Source organism: Vulpes lagopus, chromosome 5 (assembly GCF_018345385.1).
Source record: "Vulpes lagopus strain Blue_001 chromosome 5, ASM1834538v1, whole genome shotgun sequence".
Classification (NCBI taxonomy): Eukaryota; Metazoa; Chordata; class Mammalia; order Carnivora; family Canidae; genus Vulpes; species Vulpes lagopus.
The window spans coordinates 59,864,639-59,883,158 of record NC_054828.1 but is presented as its reverse complement, the minus strand read 5'-3'; the positions used below and the strand labels follow the sequence as shown (position 1 = coordinate 59,883,158).

Sequence of the window (18,520 nt, the reverse complement as noted above, 5' to 3'; positions counted from 1 at the left end):
TAGAAAGCTAATGATAGCTTTTCTCTATTATCAGTATAAAGCAGATAGAGTTCCAAGAGACCACATGTTGTAATAGGTACAACAAAATTTGTATCAAACGGTCATGTTAAATTCTTCCCTCTCTCCCCATCCCTGATAATTTATGTTAAGTGTACCGAGGAAATACCAGTAGCTGAACCAGCTAATAAGTGTGTGATAATTACAGGTTCCCAACATTGTTAAAGCTCTGCACAAACAGATGAAAGAAAAAAGTGTGAAGACCCGACAGTGTTGTTTTAACATGTTAACTGAACTGGTAAATGTACTACCTGGGGCGCTAACGCAACACATTCCTGTACTTGTACCAGGTATGAAAAATAGTTAATCACTTTAGGGATTTATAACAGACTTTATTAATTCTTTGATAAGCTTTAAACAATCATTTCCTTCAAAAAGGTCACTTGTACAACTTAATTTGCACGTAAAAAACCGTTTTAAACACCTAAAGTTAGAGATTTTCAAGTAAAAAGTCTAGTCTTAAAATTTTTGGCACTGACAGTTATAGATTGTGGAGTTTCTATTATTTTAGAGGTAGTTTAATGAAGCGGAAACTTTAGTAATATTTTAGGGATTAGTTTTTAATTTTTTCTTTCCTAGAACTACCTAAAAATTATTGGACTTTTCTCATTGACTTTTTTAGGAATCATTTTCTCACTGAATGACAAATCAAGCTCATCAAATTTGAAGATTGATGCTTTGTCGTGTCTGTATGTAATCCTTTGTAACCACTCTCCTCAAGTCTTCCATCCTCACGTTCAGGCTTTGGTTCCTCCAGTGGTGGCTTGTGTTGGAGACCCATTTTACAAGATTACATCTGAAGCACTTCTTGTTACCCAACAGCTTGTCAAAGTAATTCGTCCTTTAGATCAGCCTTCCTCGTTTGATGCAACTCCTTATATCAAAGATCTATTTACCTGTACCATTAAGAGGTTAAAAGCAGCTGACATTGATCAGGAGGTCAAGGAAAGGGCTATTTCCTGTATGGGACAAATTATTTGCAACCTTGGAGACAATTTGGGTTCTGATTTGCCCAATACACTTCAGATTTTCTTGGAGAGACTAAAGAATGAAATTACTCGGTTAACTACAGTGAAGGCATTGACACTGATTGCTGGGTCGCCTTTGAAGATAGATTTGAGGCCTGTCCTGGGAGAAGGGGTTCCTATCCTTGCTTCATTTCTCAGGAAAAACCAGAGAGCTTTGAAACTGGGTACCCTTTCTGCCCTAGATATTCTAATTAAAAACTATAGTGACAGCTTGACAGCTGCCATGATTGATGCAGTTCTAGACGAGCTCCCACCTCTTATCAGTGAAAGTGATATGCATGTTTCACAGATGGCTATCAGTTTTCTTACCACACTGGCAAAAGTGTATCCCTCCTCCCTTTCAAAGATAAGTGGATCCATTCTCAATGAACTTATTGGACTTGTGAGATCACCTTTATTACAGGGGGGAGCTCTTAGCGCCATGCTAGACTTTTTCCAAGCTCTGGTTGTCACTGGAACAAATAATCTAGGATACATGGATTTGTTGCGCATGCTGACTGGTCCCGTTTATTCTCAGAGCACAGCTCTTACTCACAAGCAGTCTTACTATTCTATTGCCAAATGTGTAGCTGCCCTTACTCGAGCATGCCCTAAAGAAGGACCAGCTGTAGTAGGTCAGTTTATTCAAGATGTCAAGAACTCAAGGTCTACAGATTCCATTCGTCTCTTAGCTCTGCTTTCTCTCGGAGAAGTTGGGCATCATATTGACTTAAGTGGGCAGCTGGAACTAAAATCTGTAATATTAGAAGCCTTCTCATCTCCTAGTGAAGAAGTTAAATCAGCGGCCTCCTATGCTTTAGGCAGCATTAGTGTGGGCAATCTTCCTGAGTATCTACCATTTGTCTTACAAGAAATAACCAGTCAACCCAAAAGGCAGTATCTTCTGCTTCATTCTTTGAAGGAAATTATTAGCTCTGCATCAGTAGTGGGCCTTAAACCATATGTTGAAAACATCTGGGCCTTATTGCTAAAGCACTGTGAGTGTGCAGAAGAAGGAACCAGAAATGTTGTTGCTGAATGTCTAGGGAAACTCACTCTAATTGATCCAGAAACTCTCCTTCCACGGCTTAAGGGGTATTTGATATCAGGTGGGTATCTAGACTTTCTTAACTTAAAAAAATTTACTAGCAATTGTTAACCTTGAAAGGTGCCTAATGCAGAAGTTAAAACCTTTTGTATTGTACATGTAGAACCTATGCCTTATGTTGCAATATGGAACCAGATTCAAGTGACATTTTGTTGTTTAAAAGATGGAGTAGTAAGATCATGGTTAATCAGTTGTAGTTCCTTCTGTTCATTATATTTGAATGTTACTCTTTTGTCTTAAAATGTGGAAAAGGCAAATGTCTCTTGAGTTAATACATATTAAGGACGGCGTAGTACTAATTATAATATTAAAATTAGTGAACTTAATTAGTTCAAATGTAGGCTCCTAAAAGACTTTTGTTTTCCAATTTACCAGTGGCAACTCCTTTTAGACTAGCGAATGAGAGCCATTGCTTTCTTTTCTTTAGAAACTGCTTTTTTAAGAAAACAGTTGAAGAGCTTTTAAGCTCTTTATAAGTTTAAACATTTTCCTTTTGTGAGGGCTAGATCAGATCTCCCACTGGTGCTCTCCCAGGTCTTCTTCTCAGAAGACATTATTTCTTTTGAAATCTGGGAATTATGTCTTATGAGTAAATGTTGTCTCCCCTGAGAGCAGTAAGTACCATCCCTCTTGACCAAAGAGAATTTGAAGGAATTGAAGATACTAGTGTCAGTTGAAGTGGCTTGAAAATAGTAAAGATGTCCATGGACTTTAGTGACTTTGCATACCAATAGACTTAAAAAATTTTTTTAAATTAGGTTCATCATATGCCCGAAGCTCAGTGGTTACAGCTGTGAAATTTACTATTTCTGATCACCCACAACCTATTGATCCACTGTTAAAGAACTGCATAGGTAAGTGGAAACAAAGATAAACATACTGATTAATAACTAAAAATATTACCAAGGAACTAAAAGAAAATGTTTTTAAGGGTCTGGTAATTGTTTCATTAAAAAGATAATTGATAATGTGTGATCTTTGTATACTTATATCATTCTTTAGTTTGAAGTTATTATCTGTTTATTTTGCAAATAAATTCACTAGGATGTCTTCAGAGTCAACTACATATTTGGTCTGTGACCAGATACAAATAAATCTTGCTTGATCTGTTAGAGCCCCAGTTTTCTGTTATTAATTGTAAACCCTCGGGCTGCCAAGGTGATCTGTGGAAACCTCCTTAGGTAAGGTGGAAACAGTGTAAGAATAAAAAACAGAGTTGAGTAGAAATGAGAGAGAGACAGCCAAAAGAGACTAGGGCTATCTATGATTCTGTGAGGACAAGAATTATTTTTAATGATTTTACAACTTCCTTGTGTTGTTTTGATCATCAGTTTTCCTAGAGTTGGTAACACTAAAAACCTTCAGAACTTAGTGTGGTGTTTTCTTGAAGACAGTGCAAACAGATAACAGCAAAGAGATAGAGGGATATGGCAAAAAAGCTTTGTGGGCTTGTACCATTCTGCAGTAGGCCAGAAAGGAAAATAAAAAACAATTTAAAAGAATTACAGAAATGGATTATCAATTCAGAATAAGAGGGATACAGGGATAAATGGATGCTATTGTTGGGACCTAGAAATAATTTAAAGAAGGTCTGAATTCGAAGATTCTTGTCTTTTGTTCTCCTCCTGTTTTTTGCTTTAATATATTATTTTTTTAAGGATTATTTTGAGAGAAAGTGAGTGAGCAAGTGGGAGGGGCAGAGGGTGGGGGAATCCCAAGCAGACTCCGCGCTGAATGTGGGGTCTGACACAGGGCTCAACCCCACAACCTGATGGTCATTCTCATTGAATTATGATCTAGTTTAGTATTATTTGTGACTATATGAACATTAGGACACCTCAGAAGCTTTTGAAAAATTGTAACAACAAAACCAGCGTTGAGGATTAGTGATCCTAGTCCCTGTCATCATTTGTCCATAATAACAGCAATATTTTAGATGCATTTATGAAAGGAGATACTTTAATTATTTTGATTTACTGTTTTAGTAATTCTAAGCTGAGGGGTAAGGAGGTTTAGCGTGGTATGTTTAAATCCTTTTTGAACCAGGGTACATCCTGAACACTTGTTGTAATTAGAAGTTTTCTGGGTGGTTAGCCTTAAATTACCAGCATACGGTATCTGAGGTATTACTTCCTTCCCATTTTTTTCAGATTGCTCTTGTGATACATTCAAGTGTTAACCCCTCTCTTTTTCTCTATGTGTCCCAAAAGATTGCTGACTGCAGGGTTGTGATGACACAGTGATGAACAGTAACTCCATGTGTGAATACCAGGGATGTCCCAGACACTATTCAGCAGTACACATGCAATTTATTCTACTCATGTAGCCCTAAAAAGTTGATAGTTCTCATTTTATAAACTCAGAAACTGAGGCTCTTGCCTATCGTAACTTGCCAAAAGTTGGCAAATAAATGTAGGGATTTGGATCGCCATCAGACTTATTTCTGCTTTTTGTCCTATGTGAGGTTTCAGTTTCCTCCTTTTGTATTCTTAACCCTCTTATTACCAATTCATATATTCTTCATTAAAGATAGAAATAAAAATATTTTGAAGGCACATTTCTCTTCATCATCAGATAAATAGTATTCAGTTTATGAAGCAATGGATCTGTCCTCATCCTATTTACCTTATTTTGAACTCTTTTTTAAGTTCTATTTTTGTTGCTTTTTAGTGAGATTACTAATTTTGAACTCTTGAATCATTTATGTTGCTGCTGGCTTCATCACATCACTTCTCTGTGCAACCTACAGAATATAGATAGTTAATAGGGAACTTTTTTGGGTTCTCATTCCATACACTCTGCATGATAGAGTGTTGCCAAGAGTTGGTTATCCTGTCTGAATGTAAGTGTATTTAATTGATAGTTTACCTGTTGCCCAAAAAAGCTCTATGGTTCACCTATCATTTCATTCATGTTCTTCCATGCCCTGCATTGAAATAACAATAATGTCAACAATAAACTTACCCATTTAGAAAAAAATATGTGTTTTATTTTAAGCCTACCCTGACTACATGTTGCTTCTCTTATAATTTTCAGGTGATTTCCTGAAAACATTGGAAGACCCAGATTTGAATGTAAGAAGAGTAGCCTTGGTCACATTCAATTCAGCGGCACATAATAAACCATCATTAATACGGGATCTTCTAGATTCTGTCCTGCCACATCTTTATAATGAAACAAAAGTTAGAAAGGAGCTGATAAGAGAGGTAAGTTTGTTACTTTACTGTTTGTCAAAGCTTGTCTTTTATTTTGAAGTATACCCACACATTCTCTTTTTGTTTCAACAGGTAGAAATGGGTCCATTTAAGCATACAGTTGATGACGGACTGGATATCAGAAAGGCAGCTTTTGAGTGTATGTACACACTCTTAGATAGTTGCCTTGATAGGCTAGATATCTTTGAGTTCCTAAATCATGTTGAAGATGGGTTGAAGGACCATTACGATATTAAGGTAAGATGTCTGTGCCTGTTGATAGATTGTTTTAGAAGAAGACTTTGCTGTAGTGACTTTCACCCTTGTGATTTACTCTTAAGGAAAATTGGTTTGCTTGCCATGATTCTAGTAAGTGTGTTATAAACTAGAATATGCAAAAGTAATAGTGATACAGTATAGCATCAGGAAAAAATCCAGAAGCTTCATTGGAAGAGGAAGTCAAGTCTACGTTGTAGATGGAAAATTCTAAGAAATTCTCTGTGCCAGTTTGCTTTAGTGTATTATTTCCAGACAAATTTTGCTGTTTAGAGTATAATGTGTGATAGTTTGGGTCTTTTTTTTTTTTTTTTTTTTAAACATTTTTTTATTCATGAGAGAGACAGAGAGGCAGAGGAAGAAGCAGGCTCCATGCCCAGAGCCTGATGTGGCACTCAATCCCAGGACCCTGGGATCATGACCCAAGCCAAAGGCTCAACCACTGAGCCACCCAGATGCCCCTTTGGCCTGTCTTAATATTGAATACTAGTCTTCCCAGGGAGGTTTATCTTGACAGTTGTTAGAGCTGTTCTGTATGATAACCGTTGTATTCATCTAAATGAAGGATTTTTATTTTCCAGTAGGATATTAATAGGCTTAATATCAAAAGTTATGTTAAAGGATAACACAAAAGGACTCTTCACATGTACAAAGTGTAGAAGCAAATAGAGAGAAATCCCACTGCTTCTTAGATTTTTTTTTTTTTTTTGCTTTTTTTTTTGCTTGCTTCTTAGATTTAGAGCATGAACTTATAACTGCTCTTTATTTGCTCATGTCCGTTTTAAATAGGAACTATATATATAAAAGGGTGATTTTAAAAAGGATTGCATTATATCTCTATTCTACTTTTCTCTTAGGGCCTTTAGTCAAGGCAAAAGTGGCAGCTGAACAGTCATTTAGCATACTGTCAGAATCCTGACTTCTGTGTTTCCATATCTGGCAGTAAACTGACCCTCTCATTAGTCAATGAACAAAGCCCCCCAAAAAGTAATAGAATCCTCTTGCTTCATTCTACAGCTTATAGTCTAAAGAGAAAAAAGACTGTGGTTATTGAGTTAATCTGAATAGCCTGTCTTTTTGATGTTTGAGATCTGTTAGGATAAGGTTTGAAACAAATTTATGTGATTCCAAGTGGCAGATTACACTAAAATGAAACTTTATGGTACTTGCTAATCCTTTCCTCTTAAAAACTTTATCAGAATTTTGTCTTTAGAAAATAATGCAAGTCTAAATTTTTGTTTTAATGTCTAATAGATGCTAACATTTTTAATGTTGGTGAGACTCTCCACCCTTTGTCCAAGTGCAGTACTGCAGAGGTTGGACCGACTTGTTGAGCCGTTACGTGCCACATGTACAACTAAGGTAATTACTAATAGACATCACCTAAGGCCAGGCTTGGTATATTCAAGATCCTTGTTGATTCTCTACTGTAGTTTTCTGAATTTAACCATGCTAGCACCCTATGTAGCAGTTGGTTTAAGTGTTTTGTTAAATGCTATTCTTAAAAGCTTTTATTTAATGTTACAACACTATGATACCTATTTTGAAGTATTGATACAGGATAAAATGTGATAGAAGCACAAAAGAGGAAACGGTGAATTGTCGTGGGGGTGGGAGGAATCATAGCTTCCAATGAGCATGGTATTTAAAACAGACCTTGAAAATGAAGTCAGAATTATTTTTAGATTCAGAAGGTAAAACGACTTTTCACATAAAAAGTTACACAAATTTAAGGCAGAGAGGTCAGTACATGATGTTCTTGAAGAATAATGTCTTACTTAATGGTCTAAATTAAGGAGTAGTTTCTTACTTGATAAGCATAAGGCTCTGGATCTCGTTCTTTGCTTCAGTCAGGCTCTGGATTTTCTGTTTTATAAAGGGCTTTGTATAAAATGTTCCCTTAAAGGAAGACAGCTACTGCTAAAAATTTAAAAATAGCTGTTTAGAGTAGAATGTACCTTTGAGGCTTATAAAATAGCTTTGCTTTATTTACCAGAAATTTCTACATGCTTAAAATTTTGTTCAAGAGCTGTCTTTATAACACAGTATAAATTTACTCTATGTTACAGGTGAAGGCAAACTCAGTAAAGCAGGAGTTTGAAAAGCAAGATGAACTAAAGCGATCTGCCATGAGAGCAGTAGCAGCATTGCTAACCATTCCAGAAGCAGAGAAGAGTCCGCTGATGAGCGAATTCCAGTCCCAGATCAGTTCTAACCCTGAGCTGGCGGCCATCTTTGAAAGTATCCAGAAAGATTCATCATCTACTAACTTGGAATCAATGGACACTAGTTAGATGTTTGTTCAACATGGGGACCATTACATTGACCATATGATGCACTGAATTGACAGGTTAATCATAAGACATGGAAAGAAGTGTTTAAGGCTTCAAAATGTTCCATATTTTTTTTCCTTCATGGAGACAGTTTGGCTTTCTTCCATTGTTGTTTTTGTAGCATTTCCTTCAGAAACATGTATTTCCACAATCTCCAGAGGTTGTAAAACCACTAATGTCTTAGTGGTTAGGGCAACATTTAAAAAAAATGGAAACTAAAAGTTAGGATTTATGGAGATAGGGTCCAGTATCTATTTGCCCTGTAATGTTTAGGATTAAAATGTTAAAATTTTGTGACCATGAATTTCTTTCTTTTATAAATTTTCTTTTAAAAATCAAAAATTCTGCAAGATGAAAACCATGTTTTTCTTGTATAACTTTTTGTTTCAGCAACATAAATTGATTTTTAGCTGGCAGACAAGGTTATCTGTGTAAGATTTGTTACATTTCAAAGGGTTTGGCAGTTTAAAAATAATAAGGTATCATTTTTTAGGTATGGGGATTAAGATATCCCTGTTGCGCACACTAATTTTGCATGAGCAAGTTTACAAATATGTATTGTCTGTAAAGCAGCATGTGCAGATTATTCATAATAACAAAAGTTAAAATAAGTATTATTGTATTAGTGCAATTTTCAGATATTTATTTTTGCACAGAAAACCTATCTGGGGAGAGAGAGAGAGAGAGAGGGGAGTAAATTTTTGAAACTTTGGTTTTCTTAATGCCAGTGTGAATTTGCAGATGTTTTCAGCAAATCAAGTCACAATAACAATTTGCCACTTTTTCTATTATAAATTTTCTTACACATTTAAAATTTGAATATTTAAGTACTCAGTTTTTCTCAGTTACCCATTTGTGTGTGTGTGTTTCCACTTAGAAATTTTTAAAACCAGATGTTTCTTTCATTCCCTTTGGATCCCTGCATTCCTTATCAAAGGATACAAATACTGTGTATGCTTTTGAATTTTATTTTTAGGAAAATTCTGAAGCTGACGATCACATCACAGGTTTGTTAATATAGTAATTTCTTTTAGTTGAGTTAGATTCCCCACCCCTCCCTTGTAGAGCTAATTTACATATGTATTTGGTAAGTGTTGACTACTTTTCCTGATTAAGGGGGTCTGTGCTGGGGGGGAAACAAAGCTTTGCAGTATCTTATATTGTAGTTAAAATTTTATTTAACATATCCTTCAGTGAGCTCATTTCACACTGTAGCCAATTCCTTCAAATTTGTGGTGCTCCTGTAACAGTAAGAACTTCTGAAATAAAAGACATCTCCTAATGCTGTGCAAACATAGTTTACATGTATTGAAGGAGGCAGTTGTTAAATTGACCAATTCAAGCAATCAGATATTTGAAAACTGCACCCTTTATTTTTGAAACTGTGAATTAGAAATACTTTTCCCGCTGTATAACTTCCTGCTTTAACATCCGACTATGCAGTGATTTTAATTGATAACATACTGTGGTTATTAGATTAACAGCTTGATTTCAAATGTTCAGATAATGCGTAAGACATCACATTACCAGTAAGGATTTTAGTACGTTAATATAGAACGTTACATGAAGTTGGTGCCATTTCAAAAATGTGGCAGGTGATAATCTTATACCATAATTTGCATAAAACTGTAATAGAAATTTGAGATGTCAGTATATTATGTACTATGCATTACCGTGGTATAGATGTTGTGGATATATTTAAGTATTTGGTTACATGGTTTCACAATAAATTACAATACTGCAGGCTCTAGGACCATATAGGAGACTGACATGCATATGTTGTGTGAATGTCTTAGTTAATTGTCTAAAGTTAAATCCAAACACTTTTCATGTATTGGATTTCTTTTCTTTCTTTTTTTTTTTTTTAAAACTTCCAAGATGCATGTTTTTTTTTTTATTTTTTTTTTTTAAGTCTTGGAAGACTGCTAATTTTTCTAACATAGCTGAAATTTTATCTTTTAATATAAAATAGATTACATTTTTTCTAGTAGTATATCTGGTTTTAGTGGTTTTTAAAATCTATGTATATGTGAATATATATATTTACATAACAAAATTAGGTAACAGAAGAATACTCAGAATTTAAATGCTGAGTCATACTGATTAATTCTGTACTTTTAGTGGTGATATCAATACTAGAATGGAGGTTGCAGGGTGTGAAGTCTAGTCCTGGTCTGCCACTCATACTACTCTTAACAGTCTTTCATGTATTAGGAAGTTCTGCTTATGTAGACTTCTCAGGAGAGCTACAAGTTAATAGAAAAATAGTTGTTAGCTTATTTTCTTGACACATCAACCTACTTTTTAAAAAAAAAGTTCAATATGAGGAGTTGCATTTTGAGGTTATTTAATGGAACTAAAGCGAAAAGGAAATTTGGTATAGCGAGGCCTAACCTAAAAATTTACATATAAAATCGATAGCACTGAACGATCATTTTTTAAAAAGGTGGTCATGTCTTCCTATTAGTGATGGCTAAAGCTTCCTAACCATTGGGAATTAGAATGCTTAAGAGATAGGGGTATGAGGACTTCAAATGTTTGAATATTTACCAAAAAATTTACCAAAAGATGTTAATTATGTAATCATAATTAACCAGTCTTATTTTTTTTTAAATACTTCTGTTGGATAAATGGTAAATAACATAGGGACATATCTAATTTAACCAGTTATAAGGGATGTTTTGGTATTTTATATATAGCTAACGGACAGTAAATGAATATATAGGCATGATTGAAGTTCATAAATAATGAAATAGTCAAAGTCCCTAGTCATTGAAACATTTAGTTAATGAGCCATGTAAGCTTTGTTTAGTCACATGACAGAGTATGTGGTAATACTTCACAAAAAGCTGAGGTAACATTTTCTGCCCACATTTTTTACCAAAAATTTAAATTGTTAAAATTAACTGCCATTCTCTACATATATTATGCTTAGTAGATGTTTTGATATTAAAGAGCATAAAATTTTCAGCAAATTTTGGATTCTAGCTCTGTCTTAAATTGAATCTGTTTTTCAAATCACTGCCACCCCAGATTTCATATCTTTTTTTTTAATCTTACTTAATCCTCTGTAGAATGGAAAATGAGCACTACAGTAACATTTCATATTACTGTTTGGAAAAGGATATTCTGGTTTTAACTTACTTTTCCGCTTAATTATAAAACTCCTTTGATACCTTTAGTTGGTTGTAAAAATGGAACACAGTAGAGGTATTTGGTGGCAGGCTCCCAAAAGCTTACCAAATAAGGCCATTTTCTTAAGAAAGATACAGTGAAATTACTGCTTTTCCCGTTATTAGAAAAATAAGATTTTGTGAACACATACACTACAAGTTAGGGCGAGATTTATCAGCAACATGGTTTTGCTTTTAGAAAGTTCTAAATTCAAATCAGGATTTTTCATTGGACATCATAGAAACCAACTTCAATTAAAACTACTGGAGGAAATATTGCAGGTAATTTTACTTTGTTAAACCCTGTGATGTCTGTGTGTATCAGGTTTCAGAATAAAATTTTTAGTAGAATGAATCTTAATACCCTGACCTCTTCAAACCTTTTAATTCTGATCTTAAATGAGTATCAGTGATGATTTTGGCAAATTGTTTTACTTAGGTCTTGGAAGAGAAAAAGCTTATATTTGAACTGAAAATTCCCCAGATTAGGGAATATTGGAACTAGTTATGGATAATGGCTAAATACACACTAATGATTGATGCACAATGAGTGATTTTACTTTGAAATGCTCTCTCTCTCTCAAACACACCCATAAATCTAAATTGTGCTCCAGAACTGGGTAACCTTGTTTTAATAGCCTGTATCAACCCTGTTACTCTGAAAAACTGTTTTACTTATTTCACAGACATTTCACTTTTAGCATAAACTCAGCTGCTTTCTTAGGTAAGGGCAACTACCTACTATGATGGTAGCTTACTATAATCCTAGTGTCATATTTTTAGAAGACTCACAAATGTGCATTTTGTTTGGAATCATTACCATCTGTGAACTAAGCCTTTCCTGAAAGGGCTGGAAATAAACTCCTGGCTCCTTATTCTAGATATAAAAAAATGGGGAAAAAATACATGTTCTTTTTAGATCAGGATTTCTTACCCTTGGCACAATTGATATTTTGGACTATATGCACAGCAGTCAGAAGGGCTGCCCTGTGCATTAAGATACTCCTCCTCTGCCCACTTAGATACCAGTAATACCATCACCACCCCCAGTTGTCTCCAGATTTTGCCAAAGGTCCCCAGTGGCGGTGGGGGGAGGGTATGCAAAGTTATCCCCAGTTAAGAGCCACTGTTCCAGAGATTATTTCTAGCAGCCATAACCAACTGAGAACTATTAGGTGTAAAGCTTCAGACATTCTTGTGTCCGTTCATCATCTTAAGTACTACTTTTAATGAACCTATTTTCTTCCTTATCATTAAGTACAACTCTCATGATTTAGTGGAAATAGGTTTCTATATAACCTCTTCTGATGCAAAGGGATGGTCTTAGATCCCTTAACATACCGTTTTTCCCTGGCTATAAAACGCTCTCTGCACACTTAGGAGAAATAAGAGTATAAAGGGGTTGCTGCTGTACTGGGGAGTATGAAGAGTTTGCTTTGGGATTAATACATTGTATAGAAAAGTTCAGGCACAGTAGCCATGGGCAGTTAGTACATTTTTCTTGAATTCTTAAAAGAAGAGGATGTGGATTATTTTTAATTGCTCAGATTCTCTTCAAGAGAATTGTCTATTAATTTACTTAATTGAACTAATGACTTATTTCCCCGCACAGGTAATTTCCTGTTTAGCTATAGTACGCGAAGACCTGCCACGTAGTGCTATTTCATATAATTCCAAGACACTAGATATTTGAACTTTGAAAGCAGCTATTGGAATTAAGCCAATAACAGCCGGTTTTTGCTATTTTTCTAGGACTAGCTGATATGTGGAGACAACTAAATGCTTCCATATGAATCTTGATACCCACACATAGGATTTAAAGACTGATAGTGGTGGGCATGTGGCAGGAAAACCACCACAAAACTGCCTGTTCCTCAAAGCAGGACCATTGAGGGAGTAGCCTGTGATGCTTTGGAACCATTTCAGTACCACGTGGGAGAACTGGCCTAGGCACAAAAAGGTTTCTTTTCCTTTTACATGGTCTATTGAAATACTAATGAGGTTGATTGGCCCCCAGTTTAAGTCCAGAATAACCTTGAAAATCAGTCCTTAAAATTTAAAAGACTTAGAAGTTTGTTCCAGCAGCACTTGCCCCCTGAGGTACAGTCGGGTGTCCCAGACGGCCGTGTGTCGCTGTTCGTGTGCTGCTGTCTCCCCTGCTCGTGTGTTTTACAGCCAAGATCCATGTGAACTAGTTTGCCAGGCTTCCATTTCTCTAATGGATCAAAGGCAAAGCTAATTACATTTCCCTCTCCTACCCCTTAGTACCGTGTGCTTGATAGTGGGGAAAACACGCTGGATAATTACTATGAAACTGCATCGTCGTAGGGGAAATAACAGGGTTCTGCTGGAGGATTTGTGCCAGGTTCTTGGTCGGGGGTTCAGAGTGAGCCTGAGCCGAGGCGGCTGTGCTCTCCCGTGGGAACAGAGCTGGTGAGAGCCCGGGGACAAGGGCCCAGGGCCTGCTGAGGGCTGAGTGGCTGTGGTTGGCGGTACGGGAGCACTGAGAGGCCAGCGAGGGCAGGTGGTCCGGGGCCTCGTAAACAGTTGGGCTGGCCATCATCACTGAAATTAAACCCACAGACTTAAGGGCTTGGCAGTCCTGTAATCAGGTTTGTAGTTTTGAAAAAAATAATTTGCTACAGTTCAGAGAACGGATTAAAAGGCAAGTAAACCATTTGTTGATGAATTAGGAGATTCCTGGGGTGATAATGCAGGGGAGGGAAATGTTATGGGAACAAGAGTATAGTTTGGAGAGAAAGGATTTTGAAATAAAATTGGCAGGACAGCCATCGATTGGATATTGGAAGTACATGTAATCATACTGCAATACGAGCAGCGTCCACAACAGAGGGTTTCGGGTGCCTGTTCTAGGTAGCACGGGGGCTTGGCTTCCCCGCTCCTGGGCCCCAGGCTCACCCACCGGGGTGCCGTTCCGAGTGCTGTCCGTGAGCTGCCGTCACTTGTGATCACATTTAGGTGGGCGAGGAGGCGTGGTCGTGCCTACAGCTGAGCACTCACTCCCAAGGCATCTGTGACCACAGTAAGCTCAAGCTGAGTTGTGATTTTTTTAAGAGACAAGGGAGGTAGAGGAATTGTGTCACCTTGCACGCCCCGCCAAAACCAACTCAAAATCCGATGCTCCTACCCCTATTACAAGTTGTCAATCACACGGCCACTCCGTCTCTCTGGAGCTTTCCGAACTTATCTTTATCCTCCAGAACTCCCTCAGCCTTTCCAGAGTAACACATTTTGTTACCCACTTTTAACGCTGGCACCCAGGCCCAAGAGCAATGGATCACCTACCTCAAGGTGCCCCCACCTGCCCCGGCCCACACCACTGCCATTTCCAGTGTATTTTTCCAAGCAAAACTACACTAAAAGTGCCAGCAATGTTGGCGTTTTCTCACATATGTACATAGATATGCTTATTCGATATTCCAACCCTATGGTTCCTGCTTTTATCAACTTCATCTTTACTATTCCAGCTGCCCACTCTGAGGGCTACAGCTTAGGTATTTCCATTCAGAGCTACTCGAACTTCACCTCTGATAACCTACTCTGACAATAACTTCCTATCCAGCAAATTCTGTGCTCACCTTTGACCTCAGAGTCCTGCAGTCTATTATCCACCATTTTTTCTCAGCCCATCCTAGCCTTCTGTTTTCCTTCTGGTACTGACCCCCTGGTTGGGTTTAGAAATGGTTTATTCCTCAGATTACTTGTCCTCTTTACTGCATTTAGGGATGCTTACTCTTCCATTCCCTAAAGCTTCCTTTAAGTTTTACACTTAGTTTTCTTCTCCATACCCAATGGCCTACCATTAATCTCAGTTTATCAGTAAAATTAAGGTCATCCCCTCCACCTAAACCCCTCACATCCATTCCCATCTTCACTCATATCCTTCTCTCAGATTGAGTTGTTGCCCTTTAGTTCAAGACCAAACTCTCCCAGAACCCAGCGCTCTCCAGCCTCTCCTGGGTTTTGGTTCATAAAATTGGTTCTTCATTTTTTCCACTTTATTCTCAACACCACTTCGAGTGGGTCCATCTGCTTGGCCCAAAAGTACACTGAAGTCTCATATAAAACAGTTTTTTATATTGCATCTTCCACAAGATGTCCTGTATTTGTAGAGGAGGTTTGCTTTCCCAATTTCTTGCTGTCTTTTCACTTAACGTGTTCTAATCTGGCTTTCCTCCCTCCGTTGGTGATCACAGCAAGCCAATTTTAGTGACTTAAGATGCCAAAATGGCTTTCAGTACTTTTCTTCGTTGAATTCATTGATGCTAATCCTGTTCACTCCCTTCACGAGCCTACCTATTGCCTTGGGTTCTAGGACTCTACTGTCTCCTGGGACTTCCTTGTACCTATGAGGCCACTGCATCTTAGATTCCCTCAATATCGTTCATTAGGGCTTTCAGTCCACTGGGCTCATAAACACAGGTTTCCCCTGCTATAGGAAGTAGGAACTTCATAGGAAGTAGAGCTTCCTATGAAACCTTTCATAAGTCAAAATGGGGTAAAATGAAGATGCAGCTCCCATGAACTGTATGGAAACCTTTGTGAGTGTTCCTAGACCCAAAAATAACCTTTTAGGCTTTTCTGGCACCTTAGTACACATCTTGCTAACAGTTATACAAAGTAAATGGAGATAAAACACAGATGCCCATAGACATAGTTCAAAGCTATGACAGCCTGGGGTGCCGGTGGCTCAGCGGTTGAGCATCTGCCTTGAGCTCACGGCGTGACCCCGGGGTCCTGGGGTTGAGTCCCGCATCAGGCTCCCCATGGGGAGCCTGCTTCTCCCTCTGCCTGTGTCTCTGCCTCTCTTTCTCTCTGTCTCTCTCATGAATAATAATAAAAAAGCTACAGCAGCCTGATGCAGAGATGCTGAGTGTGGTCGCCAGGTAAGGAGTTGGTGGTGCTACTTGCGTGGAGTGTGCACTGCCTCTAGAACTGCTTGCTGTGAAACAGCTGCTGAGGGCTATTTTCATCTCCCCCCCCACCCCCCCACGAAAGCAAAAGTCCTCTCTGGGTTTCTTTTGGTTAGCGAAAACAGGTACTGATGTAGTAAGTCCTTCATAAACGCATAGTGGTGTAACATGAACTTTTGAAAAGTGGGGATACCTATAATAAATACCTCCTAGGTCATCTCATCCTTTTTTCATTGTTTGCATGTTGATTTTAAAATCCATATACTAGGGACGCCTGGGTGGCTCAGTCGGTTAAGCATCTGCCTTCGGCTCAGGTCATGATCCTGGCCCCAGGTCAGCAGGGGAATCTGCTTCTCCCTCGCCCACTATTCCCCTCTTTTGGCTGGCTCGCTCTCTCTCTTTCAAATAAAATCTTTAAAAAAAATCCATATATCCAGGCCATTCCATGCCCCTATACTTCAGACTATTCCATCAAACTATTGCTAGACACCCTGTAAAGGTATCTCAACAGAGCATCTGAAGCTGAACTCAGCATCTTCCCCTGGTTTTTCCTGTCTTTGTGTCCTTGCTGAAGCCACTCCATTTACCCAATGACTCAAAACCTTAGCACACGTCTGGAAGCAGAATAATGTAAAGAACAAGGATTCTGCTGCCAAACATCATCTGGGTTTGAATGTCAACTGAATATTAGTCTGACTTGGGTAAATTACTTAGTCTCGGTTTCCCCATTTATAACATGGAGAAAAAATAGTAGCGACCTCCTAGGATTATTGTGAGGATTAAACAGAAATAGATGTAAAGCACTTAAAACTGCCTGGTACACAGTAAGCGTCATATAATTGTTAGCTCTTGTTAGCATCCTTCCCATTTTATTTCCTAAATATTTCTCAGGCCCATCCCAACTACACTTGACTCAAGACCTCATTTCCTCATCTATTGATTGGACTACAACAAATGCCTCCTAATAAGTACTTTGATGTTCCTCCATTCAGCAAACTAGTTCATTAAGAGCTTTGCCAGGTCCTGCTGACCTGTAACGGCAGGTGAGAGACACTACCTGACATGAAGACATGTGTTGGTTGGCACGACAAAACTGACAAGGAAGCACCGGAACATTCTACTGTAGAAGTAGGTATCGGAGACAGAGGGGATGACAATGGAGGATATGATTCACTCCACAGGGGTGGGGCAGAAAAGGTTCATGGAGAAGATGAAATATCTTGAGAGAAGAGGTATTAGCTCCTTAGAAGAGTGATTTCAAATGGGGATGCATCGTAACCACCGGGGGAGCGCTTATTAAAACAGCGCTGGGCCCTACCCTCCAGAGGTTCAGGGCCAGTAGGTGGGTGTGGGGCCCAATCGTGCATTTCTCATAAGCTCCCAAGTCCTGATGCTGCCTCCCCAGGCCACACTCCAGGAACTACTGTTTTAAGATACCCACGGAGCCTTCGTTCCCAACTCCCCCTTCTACACAATTGCCAAGACAGTGGTCTTGACCATCTCACATCCTTGTAGTACATCCTTCAGTTCCCTTTTGCCTACAGGGCAGGTACAAGCTCCAGATCTGGCTTCTGTCTGCCCCTCTAGCTTTAACATCTGTCACACCCAGGACTAACCTTTATCCTCTGGCAAGTCATATTTGCTTGAGCCTAACACATTGTTCCTTACCTTTGCTCAAGTTCAAAATATGCCTTTGACTGGAATATTTTTTTTCTTCCCTTTCTATGACTGGATGCTATCTTGTAGGCCGAGCCAAGGACTCTAGATGTTTTCCTTGCTGTCAAGTGACAAAGGGGATAATCTAGGGGCCAACTCACATGTTTGGAGCCTGTCCCATTTTCACACATGTATTGTAGTCCAATTTCTTTAAGGAGCACCTATTAACATTGTGCAGGTACTGTTACTCCTCATGCCATTGCCCATGACTGCTGGGTGGGAGACAGTAAAGAGAGGAGCTGACTGGAACAACTGTTCACATATAGGCCTTTATGTAAAACCGAAGACTGCCAGCAACCCAGGCTCACTCTCTACCTAACGTCTCACAACTTGGAGTCCTCTCTGGAGGGCTTGGCTGGCCTAAAAGGATGCCTGTTTTGTCTCGTTGGTGACTTCCTTTATTCTGATGCTCCTTGTTTTCTGTCTTCTAGAAATTTGTCAGAATTTCAAAAATACTTGGATGTTCCTTTTTGCTCTCTATATTGTTTAGACTTTTATTTTACAAATGTTTGCTGTCATTTCAGTAGAATTTTGAAACTGAATAAATAGTATATGACATTTGTCTGCTGTCTTGAAGCTTCTGCTATTTCTTGTTCTTTTCTAATGCATTAATGAGAAACATAACAGTTGTTAAAGGCTCAGGCTGTAAACTTGGGTTCAGATCTGATTCTATTACCACTTGGTTTTGGGACTTTGGCCAAATTATTATTAATATCCTTAGG

General features: G+C 38.2%; 1 protein-coding gene across 2 annotated transcripts in view; it reads left to right on the top strand.

Annotated features, from left to right (window-relative positions):
• The window catches only part of CAND1 (cullin associated and neddylation dissociated 1), a 42,129-nt gene extending 30,626 nt beyond the window's left edge, over positions 1-11,503 (top strand). For both annotated transcript variants that reach the window (XM_041755503.1, XM_041755504.1), the window contains exons 9-15: positions 206-347; positions 680-2,173; positions 2,931-3,026; positions 5,209-5,378; positions 5,460-5,624; positions 6,897-7,004; positions 7,712-11,503. In XM_041755503.1, coding sequence (XP_041611437.1) covers positions 206-347; positions 680-2,173; positions 2,931-3,026; positions 5,209-5,378; positions 5,460-5,624; positions 6,897-7,004; positions 7,712-7,936 — 2,400 coding nt within the window. In that variant the 3' untranslated portion in view covers positions 7,937-11,503. The remainder of the gene's footprint in view (positions 1-205; positions 348-679; positions 2,174-2,930; positions 3,027-5,208; positions 5,379-5,459; positions 5,625-6,896; positions 7,005-7,711) is intronic.
• The last annotated feature ends 7,017 nt before the right edge of the window (positions 11,504-18,520 follow it).